Source organism: Bos indicus, chromosome 3, assembly GCF_029378745.1.
Source record: "Bos indicus isolate NIAB-ARS_2022 breed Sahiwal x Tharparkar chromosome 3, NIAB-ARS_B.indTharparkar_mat_pri_1.0, whole genome shotgun sequence".
NCBI classification, from domain to species: domain Eukaryota; kingdom Metazoa; phylum Chordata; class Mammalia; order Artiodactyla; family Bovidae; genus Bos; species Bos indicus.
The window spans coordinates 20,710,183-20,730,563 of NC_091762.1; the positions used below are offsets into that span (position 1 = coordinate 20,710,183).

A 20,381-nucleotide genomic window follows, 5' to 3' on the forward strand; every position below is an offset into this window, starting at 1 on the left:
GGCCCGGCCGCTCCCCCGGCCCGGCGCGATGTGGGCGGCCCAGCCCGCGCCCTGCAGCTCCATCCACCCGCCCGCTGACGTTGCGAGTTCAGAATAAAGGGCGAATCGCCGAGCCGGAGAGAGTGTGCTCCCCCCACACCCTCCTTTGTTTCTGACTCACTGAGGGTGAAGAAGACAGACCTACACCCCGCCGGGGAACGGCGTCTGGGGCGGCGGGGGCACCCAGACTCGCACTGACGGCCGGAGCGAGAGGTGGAGCCTGAGAAGACCGCCCGGGCCGACCTGCCGAGGGAGCCGGCAGGGGCCGATGGAGCGGGCGATGGAGAGACAGGCAGGTTCATAAAGACCGGGGATAACCTAGATCGAGATCTTCTCCCTCCCAAACCCCAAACAAAAACAAGAGCGTGAGCTGGGAGGGCGTGTTACCCAGGACTGGCATCCGGAATTCACACGCCCTAGGTGGTGGAGTAGTGGTCTGGGCAGGTCAACTGTTGGGGAAAAGTTTTATGCTTCGGAGGGTACCGATGTGTGGGGGCTCTCCGCTGAAGAACTTAATGTTAATACACATTTCTTCCAGTTTACAAATTATTAGGCCTTATTTGAGCCTCGGGAGAATCACCCTATGTATGAGGTAGATATTATGATCTCCGTTGCATAGAGAGAAAAGTGAGATACAGAATTTGCAGACACATTGTAAGTACTGGAAGGAATAGAATTCTTGTCTCCAAAGCCCTGATCTGTTAGACTAAGTGGCTTTTTTTATAAGCACCAGGTAAGGCTTAAACATCCTGCTATCTGGTGTCTCTCCCTAGTGCACTGACGTGTAAAAATTCTACCCTGTCTACCACAATGCCCAGAGGAGGCCCTGGCTGGAGGAAACTGCTGATCACTCCTAAGCCGAATCTGCCTCCGAGCCCACACACCAACATCTTGGTGACTTCCTTTTTCCCCTCAGTACACATTTAATGGGAAGAGGAGAGGGAACCTAGTTTGGGTACTGGTTTCATCACTGCTCTGTGGCCTTTGGTCAAGTCACTGAATTTCTCTGGGCCTCAGTTCCTCTGTAGGAACTGACTGCCAGTTCCACCAATAGGAAAGATAGGGGAATACATGAGATGACCCATGAAAGTCCTTTCAAAATACAGTATTGCCCTCTAGGGCTAATTACTAAATAATAATGAGCTAACGAACACACTGCCTGGCATATGGCAGGCACACAGAAACTTCCAAATGAATAAAAATCCCTGGCACAGAGGAGCAGAGGAAAGGAAGAACCTCTTTTTCGGAGATGTCTCAAGGTTAAAAAAAATGTTGGTCAAATTGAGGAGTGAAGTGGTCTTGGCTTTCTCTGGTATCTGTCAAATGAAGGAGGGGGTCTTCTCTTTTTTTTTTCTAGCTCCTCCTTTCTCCCTAATCCAACAATATTCCTCTTAACCTCTTCTCATTTACATAGTAATTTATTCCTCTATTTTAGACTGATACAGAAATGTATCCTTTCAAAACGCTCTCATATATAGTTTCTTTAAATCTTTAGTGCCACCTTGTGAGGTATAAATATTATTTCCACTTGGAAATGAAGAATAAATATTATTCCCCCTTGGAAAATGAGGAAACAGGGCATGGCACGTCAACCGACTTGCCCAAGTTAACACAGCAAGTTACTGGCTAACTAGATTAGAATCCAGGTTTTCTGACTCCACAAAGCCTAACACATACACAGTCCCCTTCTCACCATCTCTGTTTTCCACTCTCTGTGGCAAATAGAAGGGGGAAAAGTGGAAGCAATGACATTTTATTTTGGGGGGCTCCAAAATCACTGTGGAAAGGTGACTGCAGCCATGAAATTAAAAGATGCTTGCTTCTTGGAAGGAAAGCTATGACAAACCTAGGTAGCATATTAAAAAGTAGAGACATCACTTTGGCAACAAAGGTGTGTATAGTCAAAACTATGGTGTTTCCAGTAGTCATGTACAGATGTGAGAACTGGACCATAAAGAAGGCTGAGTGCTGAAGAATTGATGCTTTCAAATTGTGGTGCTGAAGAAGACTCTTGAGAGTCCCTTGGACGGCAAGGAGATCAAACCAGTCAATCCTATGGGAAGTCAACCATGAGTATTCACGGGAAGGACCAATGGTGAAGCTCTAATGTTTGGGCCATCTGATGCAAAGAGCCAACTCATTGGAAAAGACCCTGATGCTGGGAAAGATTGAGGGCAAGAGGAATAGGAGGTGACAGAGTATAAGATGGTTAGATAGCATCACCAACTCAATGGACATGAATTTGGGCAAACCCCTGGAGACAGTGAAGGACAGAGGAGCCTAGAGTGCTGCAGTCCACGGGGTTGTAAAGAGTCAGACAGAACTTACTGAACAACAACAACTATTTAAAAGTGATTTAAAAAAGAATGAGAAAACCCAAGGTATCTTCATAAGTGAGGAAGGAAAATGTCCCAATATACTAGTGAGAAAACTACCCTGCTTGATGTTTTGAAAGCTTGCTGGCCCAGGGAGACAGGAGTGGTTTGGACTTTTAAATAGGTTCTTGTTTATGGGGAAAAAAAAAATTAATTCATGACCTGCCTCATCTTCCTTTAGTCAGCAAATACTTGAGTACATCCTGCATGCAAGTTAATAGAGTCTGCTGTGCTGTGTCGGCAAGGAGCTGGAGCTTTGTGGAACATCAGGCAGGGGGACTGCTAAAATATCCAAACTCTCCTAAGTAATTTTCAGATTCCAGAACAGATGCTTGTGGGCTGGAGAACCTTCCCTGTCTATTTGCTCCTGAAGCTGTTACATAAATTTCTGGCTTTTCTTTCTTCATTAACCTGTACGGCTACACTCCCTCATGTTATCATCCTGCCCTACCCCCCCTCGCTTGTCTGCTTTTGTCCGGTTCCTCATCCCTCTTTCCCTAAGCCACGCTCCTCCCCTGGCCTGTTCTTTAGGCTTTACTTCTCTCCACCAGGCGAACCACGTTGTGGCACCTGAATTGGGATCTATGAATTGGGACTGTTTCCAAAGACCAATCTTTAAGTAAGAAATCTCAGGGTAGGAACTTATGGGTTCTTTTTCTCATTTTCATAGCACAGTCTCCTCAGTGAGCTTGACACTACCACACACACAAACCACAAAAATAACTCAAAATACCCCAATTTCCTTCTTTGGTGGAGATAAGATACTGGGGGTACTTATGGTGGGTTACTTCCCTAACTGCACTGCCATGGTAAGACCCAACTGTCAGTAGCTTTGTTCTTAAATTGGCTACTTTATAAGTAACTTCACTTAAAAGAGGAAGAAGGGAGCCGTTAGTGGTAAGGATTGTGAATTGCTACCTGCACATTCACAGGCCAGAAACTGTTAGCCAAACAGTTGTTTAGCTAAATTCAAGCATCTTCGCTTTTGTAGAATGAATGGGACTTAGAGGTTTTGACTAGGGCATTTCAATCTCCTAGAAGGGAGGTCATTAAAAGCATATGAGACCTTAATTAAAATGTTTTTAGAGATTTCTCCAGCAGTCCAGTGGTTAAGTCTCCAAGCTTCCAATGCAGGAAGCACAGGTTTGATTCCTGGTCCCAGAACTAAGATCCCACATGCCATGTGATGTGGCCAAAAGAGTTTTTTTTTTTATGATGTGTTTAAAGGGAAAAAAAGAAAGGGCCAGTAATAATATTATCAGCTCTATAAATCTTAAATAAAAATATGAATCTTTGATCCTTAATAAATGAAGAAATGCCATCTTCTGGTATAAAACACCTTGAAGGTAGGGCTCATTTCTTAAGACTAAAATTTTCCCCTTTTTTTGGCTGTACCTTGAGGCATGTGTGTGGGATCTTAGTTCCCTGACCAGGGCCCCCTGGAGTGGAAGCACAGAGGCTTAACCACTGACTGGACTGCCAGGGAAGTCCCTAGAATTTTTTTTTTTTATTACTTATTTTAATTGGAGGGTAATTACTTTACAATATTGTGGTGGTTTTTGCCATACATCGACATGAATCAGCCATGGGTGCACATGTGTCCCTAGATTTAATATTGCTAGCTGAGCAGGCACGATGGAAGCAGGTGAATAATGAAGAGAACGATATTAGAAAAGTGTTCTTATTCCAGAGTTATCTTGCCAAGAGAAAGGCAAGCACAGGTAATCCTGTTTGGAAAAAGGAGGTTTCTATTTGAAAAAACTATGTAACTTGTAAAATGCTGCATTTAAAACTTGTCTCCCCTAGCCTTAAAAGTAAGGCTGCCTTACTTATTATTATTTAAAAATAAAAGAGAACAGAACTTATTAGATCTTAGCCCTTAGCTGTAATATGGACAAAAGCCTTAGGGGCTTCTCATGAGTGTATGGTGAAACAATGGCCGAGAGCTGAGCGGAGAAGGGGGAGATGGGTCCAATGACCCTTAGGCTCTTCCCTCCTACTTCTTAAACTGCTGATTAATGTAGTGGGAGGATGACAGAAATTCAGTCATTTTGTGTAGTGATTCTGTATCCCCAACTTGGAGACAGAATCCATATTATTTATACTATAAGTCAAATTTCACTGGGTGGTTTACTATGTATCAGACATTGTTCTAAGTGCTTTCTATGTATCCTCTCATCTTATTTAGTCCTTACAGTCCTATAAGGAGGAATTGAATTACTCTCTTTTTGTATTAATAGATGAGGAAACTGAACCACCAAGAGACTTAATAACATTCCCAAAGCCACATAACTGTGACACAGATTTGAGCCTAGGCTATCTGATGCTACAGAAAATTTATCAACATAAAAGGAAGGTTTAAAAATTTTATGCCAAGCACCAGGAAAGGACTGTGGTAGGATTTGAGCATACCATAATTTCCTGGTATTAATGACATTATCAATTTCCACTGCTTTCAACAGAAGTGAAATTGACACCAGAATATATTATTTGCCTTGACATACTTTACCTATCCTTTGGGTACAGGCCATGCCTTCTCTCTGTTTGGTGTACAGCCAGCTCATGCCTCATCTCATAAATTCCCATAAATAGTTATTAACCCCAAAGAAACAAAAACAAATCACTTGTATCTTTTCATAAAATGGACTTTTATTGTCTTCATACATGGTTTCTCAGTACCACAGAAAACTGCAATTTAGGGACAAACAATTTTTGGATGGTTCTTATAGAAATATGAGTTTTCAGAAATGATTTGTGTAGAAATGTGACGTTAATGAAAAATAAAAGGGGTCAAGAGAAGAGAGTCTGTAGTATATGCATCTAATTTTTACTTTTTAAAACTCCTTTAAGCTCTAATCCTGTACTCAAGTAAGAGCCCAACAAAATTCATCAGAAACTGAAGTGATTGTGCTATCAAATACAAGGAATACATTTTTTTGAACTGATACAAATGGTTTAATTTTGTTAATCAACTCCAAATACTGTAAACATCTGTACATACATACTTTTGTTCTTACTATTCAGTTTGCCTAAATTATGAGTTCATGAGCTATTTAAAAAAATTAATTTTTATTGAAGTATAGTCCCTTTACAATGTTGTGTTAGTTTCTGCTGTACAGCAGTCAGTCAGCTATATGTATACATTATATCCCTTCGTTTTTAGTTTCTTTCCCATTTAGGTCACCACAGAGAATGGAGGAGAGCTCCCCGTGCTATAGCTGTATACAGTAGGTCCTCATTAGTTATCTATTTTATACATAGTAGTGTATATAAGTCAATCCCAATCTGCTAATTAAGGAATACACTTATTTATTTGATAAAGAAACCATGAGAAAAGTGGAGTGGAATGGGCTCAGACTTATTCTCAACTCATCACCGGGAGTCTTGGTGTCTGTGCCAACAGTTCAGGAATCAGCAGGCTACCTGGATGTGGGTTATAACAACAAGCACAAAACCCAAGGCTCTTCTCCAACATGCCTCTGGTCAGTGGAGAAAGCCTGCAGCGACGCAAGAGGGGAAGTTGTACCATTCGGCTCACCTCTCCATCACCATTTCATCTTCTGCTTGCTGACCTTGATGTAACCTGAGAGCTTTCCTTGCTTCGGCTGTGCAGTCCAGAAGCCAGAACTTCCTCTAGGAAACTGACCAGTAGACTTGAGTTACTCAAAGGGGAAAAAGAAAAAAAAGAAGAAAAAACAAAAGGCATCTCCAAAACAGAGTATCTTGCTCATAATATCTACGTAGATGAAAGGATATCATGAGTAGAACACAAGAAGCACTGGTCTGATATCTGGGTGCAGAATAGAGGCAGCAGTTGAGCATGAAAACATCTGGACTGGGAGAGCACCTTTTTGCACTTCCCCCGAGTTCTCACTGTGTTTTTAGTTTTAAACTTGCAGGATTTTTCAAGTTTGAAATTTCTAGTCTGAAATCCAGAATTTTTAAGGACAAGGCTGTACAATCTCAGAGCCATATTATATCAGTACCTCTTACTTATACTCTTAAAACTGCCTCCGAACTTTTATTGTGCCTCTCATCTAGTCTTTATCCAATCTGCTATCCAAAGTGGCACCAATTTTCTAAACACAAGTTATATCCTATTGTATACTTTCTCCTCTTCTGCTTTAAAAACTTTCTTTTGCTTATAGAATCATATACAAATTAAAATCCAAGGCTCTTTATAATGTGGCCTAATAACAACTGTTGTATTTATTTTGTTCTGAGAATTGGTTTAAGCTATATGTGTGTATACATATAAACAAAAAATATGTATTTATGCTATTATCCTCACTTTAAAAATGAGAGACTAAGTGACTTGAGAAGGTCACAACAGCTAAGAAGTGGCTTAGCTGGGATTCAAATCCAGCTCTCCAATCCACACAATACTCTCACTTGTCTGGTTCCATCTCTCACCAGCTATGCAGCCTATGTGCCTTTCGTCCCCAACCATTCATTGTTCCCTAAATGTGTCCTAAGCTTTCACACCTTTATGCTTTTGCTCTTATGTCCTAAGTCTTAAATGATTCACTACCCCTCCTTTGTCTGATGAAATCCCTTGTATCGTTAAGGCTGAGGATTAAAGGCCACCTTTTCTGTGAAGCCTTCCCTAACTCTCCTCCATGCTGAACTAGTCACCGCCATCATTATCACTCTGTCCTAGAGCTGTTTTAGTACCATATTATTATTAATTAGGTACTCCATACAGTATTGATGCCAAAATAGACTGTGAGTTACTTAGGGTGGGACTAAGATTTATTCATCTTAGATCTTCAGGGTTTAGCACAGAGGCTGACACTTAGTAGGGGCCCAATAAAGGTATACTGAAGCCTTCTCTGTAATACTGGAGTTTGGGAGGCAGTACTTAGAAGTATGCTGGACTCCTTCTCAGGATACAGGTCTAGTAGCAGGCAGAGGCTTGGTGAAATGATCAGGTAACTTATTATTACCACTGTTGTGGCAGTTTTAGACCTGGAAGATTCTAGGCTTAGAGAATTTAAATTCCAAACTCCTTTGCAAAAGAAGAAAATGGTGAAATAGAGGGAAAAGAGTAGAAGCTAAACTCATCTATTCATCCACTGAACACCTCTGTTAATAACGGCACCTCTGTCTAGCCTGGCTCTGGCCACTTGGCCAGGAGACACTTTGAGGTCAGAAAATAAGTGTCAGGAAATGAGGCAGCATTTTTTTTTTTTTTTGAAAGATAACACAAGAAGTCTTTGATTAGTGACTTTTGGTAAGAATGAAACAAATATGCTGGGAAACCCTATCAAAACCTATGAGGTGATCTTTGCTTCACTTGAGACTGTGCTACATGTGCAAAGGAAAGGAGTGACCTTCCTGAAATTGTACTTAAGGATCCTGCTCTGTGGATCAACAAGACCCCACATTCTTGCCTGCAAAGAGAAAACACTCTATATCTGCTAGGCCTAATTTTGTTCCCCAGGGCTATTGTGGCTTTTTAAAAAGTATCTATTTGGGGACTTCGATGAGTCACTTCAGAATGCTTTAAAAATTATGGGTGATGAACATATTGGTATCTGTACCCCAAATTTAGACTGTTTAAAAACAACAAAACAGAATGATTTTTCTTCCCAGATTTGTTTTAAATCCATCTTACTTAAAAAGCACACTCAAAAATCCCCTTCCCCTGTGGTACTGTAAACCCAGTCAATTCAGCTCAGTTCAATTAAATGTAGCAGTATTTACTGAGCATCCGTTATATGGTAGGCACTTGAGTGAGGTGTCTATATGAACACTTGTTATGACTTCTAAACTTTAAGGGACTCTGAGTCAGAGGGATACACAATCACAAAGCAACGTGAGAGATGGGATAAACAGAGGTGGCACCAGGAGCTAACCTAGTGGATCAGCACTATCACTTGTCTTGGTTTGTGCTGTCATTTTGGGCTCTATGGGTAGAAGGAAGGTGGGCAGAAAAAAGCCCTAATTTTTAAAAGTCAAACTCAAAAAATCTTGCATCACACATTGAAAAACAAGTTTCTTTACTTTTAAGTCTTTGGTAAGGGACTAGAGACTAACACAGAATTTTAAATTTTAATTACTAAAATAATTGAAAAGACTGTGTTCCTAAATAAATCTATATATTATAACAATATCTATCTATCTAAAAAAAAACAAACTGTACTCCACAGATGGAAATTACATGTGAGTTTCTTACAACAAAAACATTAAAGGAATTTAGAATCAGATCTGAAGAGTGGTATAATGGAAAAAAATGAATGGAATTTCTAGGGAGCAAGAAAACAGAATAAGACATTCTGAAAAATAATGAGAAAAAAATCCAAGATATTTGCCTTAATGGAGTAATAAGCTTCTAATTATAGCCAAATACTTAGCTGCAATATCGGAATGGGGGAGAGAAAACGACAAGATGGAACTTCTAATAGCTCAAAATACTGATTACGGTTGTCAGAGCTACTAGTATGTTTCATGTTTCTTTGCTTTTGCATATACTATTCCCTCTGTCTAGAAAGCTGTCCCATCCCTATTGCATTTTACCTAGTGGACCAGTGCATCTTGTAAAACCCAACTTGCTCTCACAGTACAATGCCTCTAGGAATTTATTTGTTTTCGTATCTATTTTCAATGTAAGCCTGTGAGTTTTTGAGGTACGAGTAATACATGAATATATTCTTTCTGTAAAAGTGTTAAATAGTATACATAAAGCTCATCTTCTTTGACTCTTCTTTTCCCCATAGTCTTTCCAGAGATAACAATTTGATCAACAAATATTTATTAAGTGCCCATGTGCCAGGCACCATTTTAAAAGCTCTGAATATAGCAATAAGTGAAGTGAAAAAATTCTGCACTCATGGCATACATATTCCAATGGGGAAGGAAGGAAGATAAGCAAAATTGATAAGTAAAATGTAATAATAATAATGGTAAAAAAAATCACTTACTACATGTGAAGTACAATTCTAATGAGATAGAAACCATCCTACTTCACAATGAAATTAAGGCACAGGAATCAAGTCATATCTTGAACATGACCAAATTGGGATGCATGCAAACCCAGATAATCTTGTTATCTTATTTAAGAGAACAAGAGTTTGTTCTTTTAACCATGATGCTACACTGCCTCTCTGTAATATGTTAGATGAAGAGAATGCTATGGAGAAAAACAAAGCAGGTTTGAAGGAGAGTTGGAGGTAATGATGGTGGTGTGAGATTTTAAATCCAGTGGTCAAGGAAGACCTCACTGAGAGACTGACATTGGAACCAAGACTTGAGTAAGGCAACAGAAGACATATCTGCAGGCTTCCAAGGCCTGGTATGTTCAGGGAACAGAAAGGAGGCAGATGTAGCTGGAGTGAGGTGAATAAGGTATTGGGTGGTAAGAGATGCGATTAGAGAGATTAAGGGAAGGGGACAGAGGGGAGAGTGAAGATGAGCTCATGTGAGGCCTGGTAATAAGGATCATAAGGATTGTGATTTGTACTCTGAGTAAGATAGGAAACACCTGGAGGGTTTAGTGCAGAGATGTGACATTATGTACTTTCATAGATTTGCTCTACTGCTATACTGAGAACACACTACACAGGGGGTTAAAGATAAGGCATCCTAATGGGAAGTGATGGTGGTACAAATCAGGCAGTTGTGATGAGAGGGTATCAGGTTCTGGACATGCTTTGAAGGGAAGGATCACAAGATTTACTGATAAGTCAGCATGTAGGTGAGAGAAACAGGGGAGCCAGGAAGACAAAATTTTTGGCCTAAGCAACTAGGAGAATGGATAAGTCTGAGGGAAGATTATATTTAAGAAGAAATACTGGAAACCTGGTTTGATTACTGTTAAATATGGATGTTTATTAGACATTCAAATAGAAGTGTCAGTTAGACAGTTGGATATATCCATCTGGAGTTTGGGAGAGAAGCTCAGATTAAAAATATTGATTCTCAGGACTTCCCTGGTGGTTCAGTGGCTAGGGCTCTGGGCTCCCAGTGCAGGGGGCCCGGGTTCAATCCGTGGTCAGGGACCTAGATCCCACATGTGGCAGGCAAGGAGCCCTCTTGCTGTAACTAAGACCCAGTGCAACCAAATAAATAAATAAAAATATTTTTAAAAATAGTGAGTCTCAATGGAGAGGTGTGTGATTTTATGTTCAGGGTACACCTGGCAATGTCTGGAAACATTTTTGGTGGCCATAACTGTGGGGCCACTGGCCTCTGGTGTGTAAAGGCCAGGGATGTTGCTGAACATCCTACAATGTACAGGACAGTTCCCCCCAACAAAGAATTATCTGTCCTCAAATACCAACAGTGCTGAGGTTGGAAAAACTCAGACTAGAGATGTAAATCTGGGAGTCATTAGAGGCTATAATTTAAAGCCATAAGACTAGCAAGGAGTGAGGTGTACACAAGAAGAGAGGGAGTCCAAGAATAGAGTTTTAGGGACTTCAAAAATAGGAAAAATGAACAAAAGAGACAGAGAAGGAATGGCAAGTGAGGTAAGAGGACTAGCAGAGTGTAGTTTCTGGAAGCTAAGTGGTAAAAGTCTTTCAAAGTGAAGGAACTGGTCAACAGTGTCAAATGCTGCTGTAATGTCAAGTAAAATGAGTACTAAAAGTTGATTCTGAGTTTAGCCACATGGAAATCCCTGGAACCACAACAAAAGTGATTTCGGGGAATGACAGGCATGAAAGGCTAAATGGAGTGGCTTAAGAGAAGAGGTAAGATTTAAAAGAAGATACAGGTTTAAGGGAATGTATAAGGAGAGGAATCAGAGGCCGTGAGTAAAAACAACTCTTGAAGAATTTTGCTATAAAAGAGAACAGAGAAATAGCATAGAACCTGGGCAGAGACAGGAGGTTAACAGAGTTTTTAAAGACGGGGAAAAAACCTAGCATGTTTCTGTGCTTCTATGAATGATCCAATAGGGTGTGAAAAACCCATTCAGGATTGAGAGAGAAGCAGGTCTGGAGCGATGCCCTAGAGAAAGTGAGGGAATGGAATCTGGTGCCCAAGTGGGAGGGCTGGGCTCAGCCAGCAGCGCTCACCACTTGATGGGAGGGAAGGCGGAGGACAGCGGCAGTGTGGGAGCTGTGGGAGTTCTCCTCTAAAGACTTTTTACCTGCAAGTCCACCTCGAATAATAGCTTCTTGATTTGTGTATCCTCAATATAAAGCAGACACTGGATTAGGTATTTGCTGAATGAATACATGGATCAGATTTCTATTTTTTAAAAGAAGTTGAGACCTCAGCTTAAATGTCACCTATTGTGCTAAACTCTTCCTAAACATCCGGCAGCAATTTTATCAGGAGTAAGGGAACAAGGTGGCTTTGATATCTACGTCTGAAAATATTAAGAATCTCATACATAGAGGTCATACTGCTCTTCACTGGGTGTATACTTTACCAACTTAGAACTCATTATTTCTCAAATGCGATGTACCGTTCCCCACCACCTCCTGTCTTCAGTTATGCTGTTTTCTCAGTCCTGAATGCTCTTTCTTCCTATAGAAATCCAACTTACTCTTCAAGGTCTAGTTCAAATGCTATCTTCGTGGTGAAGCATTTCCTGCTTACGCTGCCAGAATTAATTCTTTCTTTTTTGGACACATTTTATTTAACTTACATACATTAACACTTCTCAAACTTTTGTACCTAAGAACCCCTAAACAACAGAAGAGAATCAATTTATTAGTATTGAGGGTACAGTCCAAATTGGTTTACTGGCTTACAACTTTCTTTGAGGGCTGATACTTTGCTTTAAAAACACATAACAATTTTGTTATTTTTCATAAAAGGGCCTTTTAAATTTCAACATAAACATATTTTTATTTTTCACATAGGAGTTGACCAGTTAAATTACTTAATTCTACTCCTGGAATTAGAAGTCCCTCCGACTTCTAAAGAAAACAGACATCCCAAAAGACGTGTCATGCTTATTCTGCGCCTTTGTGTGACTCTGGTACTAATCATATCCTAATCTGAGAAATACAGGTTTGTTTGAGTTCTCCACCTGAACCATAAGATCATTAAAGATAGGGATCTTATTTTCTTTGTATTTTAGGCCCTGTCTTGGAAAAGTACCTTATACAAAGCAGTTACTCAATAAATATCTTCCTCCCAAATAGTATAATCATAACAATCTGTCAATACCCTTGGCTCACATTTTTTTCTTGCTGCTCTGTGACTAAACCAATAGTAATAGCAACAGTAAACAGAACAAAAAACCAATAACTCAAATGTCTATGGACAGATGAATGGAGAAGCAAGCTGTGGTATATTTACACAGTAGAATGGTACACAGTACTGAAAAATGAATGAACAAGGTTACAGGGAATAGTACAGATGAATCTTAGACATATGGCCAGTGGAAAAGTATGATACAATTTTCTTTATTAAGCTAAAAAATAAGCAAGACTAAACAACACTTGCTTATTTTATGTTTAGAAATACATGGATTAGTGATAAAAATACAACTCTCCCCATCAAAGCAAGGGAATTAAATATAAAATTTAGGATACTGTTTACTTGTTGTAGGGAGATAAGGGATATAATTGGAGCAGAACACACAGACAGATCCATGTTATTGGCAATTTCCCAGTCCTTTGGTGAAGGATCCAAGAGTATTCATTATATTTTCTAACTTATATTTACATATATTCTTGTTGTTTAGTTGCTAAACACTTTTGGGACCCCATGGACTGTAACCTACTAGGCTCCTCTGTCCATGGGATTTCCCAGGCAAGAGTACTGGAGTGGGTTGCCATTTCCTTCTCCAGATCTTCCTGATCCAGGGATTGAAACTGTGTCTCCTGCATTGCTGGTGGATTCTTTACTGCTGAGCCACAAGGGAAACCCAAAACTACTATGTTAAGATATGCTGTTGCTAAGTCGCTTCAGTCGTGTCTGACTCTGTGCGACCCCAGAGATGGCAGCCCACTAGGCTCCTCTGTCCCTGGGATTCTCCAGGCAAGAACATTGGAGTGGGTTGCCATTTCCTTCTCCAATGCATGAAAGTGAAAAGTGAAAGTGAAGTCGCTCAGTCATGTCTGACCCTTAGCAATCCCGTGGACTGCAGCCTACCAGGCTCCTCCATCCATGGGATTTTCCAGGCAAGAGTACTGGAGTGGGTTGCCATTGCCTTCTCCATGTTAAGATATAATTAAGATAAAAGCTTCTATATCTAAATGGTTTCTATACTCTGACGTTTCTCACAATCTTTAACACGCTAATGTGAATCTCTCTAGTTTCCAGGAGGATACAGTGATTTAGTTGTCCAAAAAACTTTTAAAAATATCTATCAATATCTCCCAAACAAGTTTTCTATAGAACAAACCGTGGGAAACACTCAATTTAAGATATAAAATATTTCCTTGATTATAATGAGGTTACTTTACCCCAGGATACTTTCTTACAAACAATGTAACCACCTGTTGTAGACTACTCCTTCCCAGTTTCCACCTTAGTACCAGGACACCTGATTTATGAAAAAATAAGCAAAGCAAAACAAGTAAACAGGAGCCCTTCGTCTTACTTCCTCTCCCTCCTGTGAAGAAATAGGGAAAAACAGCAACCAATGGGATTCTGCATGTATCCAACACTTTGCATGTGTCATTCATGTGAGGAGAAAGGATTATCCTCATGGTCCATAGGACAAAAGATGGACTCCTCAAAGACTGAACTGCCTGTAACATCACTTTCATAAAGGTATGAAAGGAGATTATCATCTGAGAAGAAAGAGAGTGATAGATGTACTTTCTCACTATTGGGAACATTCAAGACCACATCAATTTGTCAGAGCAACAACTACAGAAGTAGAATGGTGACCACCATACCAAAACAAACAAACCCCCCCCCTCCCCAAACCAACAAGAAACAAAGCTCCAAACAACCTCTCTGTAGCAAGCATGGATGTTAAAGACTCTGTGAAAGTCTATTAATTATAGAGGTACCGAGTCTGGAGGTTTCAAAGGGGAAATTTTCGTGAGCAAAAATGCGTGAGCTAAAGTTTTTCCTGCACAGACCACAAAAGTCACCTGCCATTTGGCTATCTTCATAGTAAATTTTGGAGAAGGCAATGGCACCCCACTCCAGTACTCTTGCCTGGAAAATCCCATGGACGGAGGAGCCTGGTAGGCTGCAGTCCATGAGGTTGCTGAGTCAGATATGACTGAGCAACTTCACTTTCACTTTTCACTTTCCTGCATTGGAGAAGGAAATGGCAACCCACTCAGTATTTTGCCTGGAAAATCCCATGGAAGGAGGAGCCTGGTAGGCTGCAGTCCATAGGGTCGCTAGAGTCGGACACGACTGAGCAACTTCACTTTCACTTTTCACTTTCATGTATTGGAGAAGGAAATGGCAACCCACTCCAGTGTTCTTGCCTGGAGAATCCCAGGGACGGGGGAGCCTGGTGGGCTGCCGTCTATGGGGTCGCACAGAGTCGGACATGACTGGAGTGACTTAGCAGCAGCACAGTAAATTTTACCATAACCCCAATATTGCTGGGCATAATAATAGAATTCTGCTCTTGAATTATGTTAAAGTAAGAGTTTTCAAACCAAGTGATTTGGAAGTATGGGTGACAACAGAGGCGGTGATGATGAGTATCCAGTCTTTTTTTACTTGATTTTCCCCCAATGTAATGGTAATAACAGCAGCAGCAGCAAGCAACACATATTAAGTGCTTCTCCTGTGCCAGATTTTCCTCTAATATTTTATACATATTATATCATCCAATCATAATAACAATGATATAAGGAGCTATTATTACCTCCACTTTACAGTTGAGAAAATGGAGGTACAAAAAAGTTAAATAATTTGCCTAAGGTCATACAAGTGGACACATGGCAAAACTAGGATTTATAAAAGGTATTCTGGGGACTTCCCTGATGGTCCAGTGGCTAAGACTCCGAGCTCCCGATGCAGGGGGCCTGGGTTCAATCCCTGGTCAGGGAACTAGATCCCATATGCCGCAGCTAAGCCCTGATGCAGCACTCCCACCCCTCCTCCCCACCAAAAAAGGTAGTCTGGCCCTACAGCCCTTGGTTCTTTAAAAAAAAAAACAAAACTATTTATTTGGCTTTGCTGGGTCTTAGTTGTAGCATATGGGATACAGTGCCTCAATCAGAGACTGAACCCAGTTTCCCTGCACTGGGAGCTCGAAGTCTTAGCCACTGGACACCAGGGAAGTCCTTAGAGCTGTTGCTCTTAACTGCTGTGCTACACTGCCTCTTAAAAGACCAAAGGGTATCACAAGGTGATTTATAAATAATAGGTTTCATTCAAGCCGAGGAGTTCTAATGATAATCCTAATGAAAGAACTTATGTCCTGAAAGATGCATCATTCAACTGGAGAAGTTAAATACAGTTTTGCAGGGCTGTGTAGAGGGTGTGCTACTATATACTTTACTACTTAGTAATTGCAAATGGTACCAAACTGACTTTTAAAACTCTGTGGAATATCTTAAAATTTTTCTCATCATTAAAAAACATTAAAATGCAAGTAACATAAGAAATAAAGAAGTAAATGAGTCGCTCATGTCTCACTACACAGAGTTAGCATTTTTGAGTTTTTCCTTTCATTTAAAGTTTTTTACTGTCTAACCCAACAAATCCTGAAACAAATATGCAAACACTGGATAGGGTCTTACATACTACACAAAAAGGCATAGCCTATAAACTTGCAAAAGAGAATATCCCTTTTCCTTAATGGCAAACTTCTGGTTGCAAGAAACAGAAACCCATTCAAACTAGCTCAAGCAAAATAAAAAAAGTATCCTCAGTGACATAGCGGTGGGGGTGGAGGTCTATCACTGAACCAGTGTAAGATCAGTGCCTCTTAAAGGCACTGTGGAGAGCCAGTGGCGGGGGGCTGCTTTGAAACCACACAGGATCTGCCTCTGCCTCTTATTTCTGGCTGTCTCATTTACTGGTCTCTTATTTCACACTATCTGCTGCTGCTTTTTTCTCTGCATTTGAGTTGAAATAAAATGGTTTTTAACTTTCTCTGTACAAATTATTTTTTAAATTTGCTATTTTTAAAAATCAGGAGCAGTTAACCTTGGGGTTGGAAGGGTATGATGTGAAGGTATAAACAAAACTTTTCTGGATGGCAAATTAGTATTTAAGCATATTAAAAAAGTTAATAGTCTCTGATGCAGTAATTTCATCTCAACATTGCTAGCAGTGCATGGAATCTAGGATGACAGAAATCTGAACCTGAATTCTAGCTTTGCACTTCCTTGCTCTACGACCTAAGGCAAACTACTTAATTTTTCTCTTAATGTTCTAGTTCTTTCACTTGCAAATTGGGACCACAACAATATTACCTTCTGGATCATGAACATTAAATGAGATAATATATGAAGTGAAATCAGCAGATTGTTTGGCATTACTATTATCCTAAGAGAATACATGGACAAGTGTGTAAAGATGTATATAAAATTATGTTTGTTATAGTACTGCTTATAAGAGCAAAAAGTGATAAACAATGACTATCAAAGAATATTTGTTTTGTTCATCACCATGTATAGCTTCAAGATAGCTTCTGGAATACATAAGTGCTCAGTAAGTACTTGTTGAATGGACAAAAAACTGACAATTGGTTAAATAAATTGCAGCACAATCACACAACAGAGGAGAAGGCAGTGGCACCCCACTCCACTACTCTTGCCTGGAAAATCCCATGGACGGAGGAGCCTGGTAGGCTGCAGTCCATGGGGTCGCTAAGAGTCAGACACGACTGAGCGACTTCACTTTCACGCATTGGAGAAGGACATGGCAACCCACTCCAGTGTTCTTGCCTGGAGAGAATCCCAGGGACGGCGGAGCCTGGTGGCCTGCCGTCTATGGGGTCACACAGAGTCGGACACGACTGAAGTGACTTAGCATAGCATAGCACACAACAGAATACCATTCGGTCATTAAAAATGACATATAAGTATTTTCATTGAAAGTACATGTATAGTATATTCCACTTTATTTAAACATGTATATGTATATATTCACAGGAAAAAATCTAAATCATCAAGACATTGACATTTCCAATGCTGAGATGGTGGTAGTATGAATATTTTTATTATCTTCTTTTTGCTTAGCAGCAATAAACTTTTTTTCCTATAAGGATTATATACTGATTTTGTAACAAAAAGCGATTTTTAATTAAAAAATATGTTTCAATATACAAATAAACTGGAATCAGGGGACACACTTAGATTTGAATCTTGGATTAATTTAATTTTTTAAAAAAGCATTGTATTAGAGTTATTCATTTATATGCCTATTTTTCCATTAGACATTGAGACATTTAATGATATAAAAAATGTTTTCATCTTTCTAACACCTTGCACAGAACCTTACACATAATAGCGCTCAATAAATACTTGTCAGTGATAGGCGATACACTCCATCACAGCTCTTGGCAATGGTGTCTTAACATTTTGTTACAAGAGAAAAATCAAACTCTCCCCCAAATCCCTACCAAGATGGTGATAGTTCCAACAGTTTCAAAACTGATTCTGAAATACCTACAAGTGAAGAAGTGTCCTCTGGATTCCTCTTTCTTTGAAATGCAAATTCTGTCATAGGATCCTAATTTTTCAGTAAATAATTCAGAGATCAAACCAACTCATGGTTACAGGAGAAGGTCCAAGTTTCTAGTGTTACTTGTTTAAGTAGAAATCTATAAAGAACCTGTTGATAATATGAATTGACATCCTCCCAGCTTCCTATTTATTTATAGAAATTCAAACTATAAACTGTTTTCTAAGCCCTAAACTGTACTCTCTCAAAAAAAAAAAAAAAAAAAGAACAAATCAGAATTCTATTATTACCAACATTCAGGCATCATCTCAGGTAGTAATAAAACTAACAGCCGCCACTAGTTAATCAAATTAGTCATTTTTACCCAAAGAGCAACACTGTCTTAAATCTCATTCTTAATTATCATTGGATGGCAAAAACCATGAAAGAAAACTAAACAATTCCTTACTTTTGTACTGTTTTTTCCCCTGCTTTGGTTTACAGTATTTTTTTAGTAAGCAGAAAGCATCACACAATTTCCATTAGGTAAAAACACATCTTGGCTATAAGTGACATTCATAAGCAAGGGATTTAAAAAATCATAGCTAGATAAAACTTCCTAAAATATTATTTCAACTGTGTGCTCAGACTGGAAACAAACTGAGTTCAATTCCAGCTTTGCCACTGAGAATCCCAGGGACGGGGGAGCCTGGTGGGCTCTATGGGGTTGCACAGAGTCAGACACGACTAAAGTGACTTAGCAGCAGCAGCTCCATGACTGGAAAAAGTACTTATCTGCTCTAAGCCTCATCTGAAAAATGAGGTTGATGATAATACAAATACCTACCTCACTGGGTTATGAGAATTAGAAAAAATTTAATGAATAAAACACTACTATCCCACAGAAATGAAAAGCAAGTCACAAAAGGGAGTGGCTATGTAATTTTAAATGTTCTGATAAGCACATTAAAAAGATAAAAGAAACAGGTAAAATAAATTTTAATTGTATATTTTATTTAACCCATATAACTTAGACATTATCAACTTTAAAAATTGAGATATTTTATAGTTTTTGTGTATTAAGTCTGAATCCATTATGTATTTTATACTTGTAACATACCTCAAACTAGGCTAGCCACATTTCAAGTACTCAATAGTTACAGAGGCTACTGGTTACCTTTTTGGACAGCACAGGTATAAAGTACAGTGTCTAACACATAGTATATGTTAAATAAATTTTAATTTCTTAGTGTTATCATAATCACCTCTTAAGAATTGCTATAGGTCACTGTTTCTCACATCATGTGCTCATAACACCAGCTTATATCTGGTGGTTCCCGGGCATGTCACTAAATAGCACTGAAATACATAATGAGAAAATTACTTCTGCAGCCATGGACTGCAGCCCACCAGGCTCCTCTGTCCGTGGGATTTCCCAGGCAAAAATACTGGAGTGGGTTGCCATTTCCTACTCCAGGGGATCTTTCCGTTCCAACGATCGAAGCTGCATTTCCTGCAGTGCAAGTGGATTTTTACCAATCTTTTTTATCCTTCTGACTATATCAAGGAAAAAGTGTCAGTTTGGTACTACAGTGCTATTTTTCAAATTTTTAATTTTTTAATTGAGATATAATTCATAGGCAATAAATGTTCCAATTTTAAGGATATCATTTGATGATTCTGAAGAATATATCCAGTCATGTAACCATTTCCTCCATCAAGATATAGAACATTTCTAACACCTGAGTCAGGGCTTCTTTAAAAATCAAGAAACAAACAGAAATCAAGAAGCGAAAAAAACCTCAACAACAAGAACCATGAAGTCAACCCCATGCCTCTGAATGTTGTTGTTTAGTTGCTCAGTCCTGTCCATCTCTTGTGATCCCATGGACTGCAGCCCACCAGGCTCCTCTGTCCATGGGATTTCCCAGGCAAAAATACTGGAGTGGGTTGCCATTTCCTATTCCAGGGGATCTTCCCACCCCAAGGATCGAAGCTGCGTTTCCTGCAGTGCAAGTGGATTCTTTACCAATTGAGCCAGCAGGGAAGCCTCATGTTGCTTTCCAGAAAAGTTATGGACTTACATTTCTAGTAGCAATATTTGAGACTGCCTCACTGTACATTTATCTTGAGAAAATAATTCAGAGGTACGACAAGGATTTATCGATATACATGATGCTTACTGCAATATTTATATCAAGCAAAAATCTATAAACAATCTAAATGTTGAATAGTAATAGTTAAACAGAGATACACCCTTAAAATTGAAACTGTAGAGCTATTAGGATCATTTAAAATAATTTAAATAATATGGCATAATTAAAAGTACACTTAAAAATAAGCAAAACATGTCAAAACTTTAAAGACAATGAATGTAATGTGATCCTAAAACTCAAAAACTTTCAAGTAAAGGCAAAAAACATCAGGAGGGGCTTCCCTGGTGGCCTAGTGGTTAGGAATCTGCCTGCCAAT

At 39.5% G+C, this 20,381-nt stretch overlaps 1 protein-coding gene across 1 annotated transcript in view; it reads right to left on the reverse strand.

Moving 5' to 3' along the window:
• VPS45 (vacuolar protein sorting 45 homolog) overlaps positions 1–20,381 on the reverse strand; it is a 72,874-nt gene that overhangs the window by 1,161 nt on the left and 51,332 nt on the right. Inside the window, exon 15 of the mRNA XM_019956516.2 lies at positions 161–6,055. Coding sequence (XP_019812075.1) covers positions 5,968–6,055 — 88 coding nt within the window. The 3' untranslated portion in view covers positions 161–5,967. The remainder of the gene's footprint in view (positions 1–160; positions 6,056–20,381) is intronic.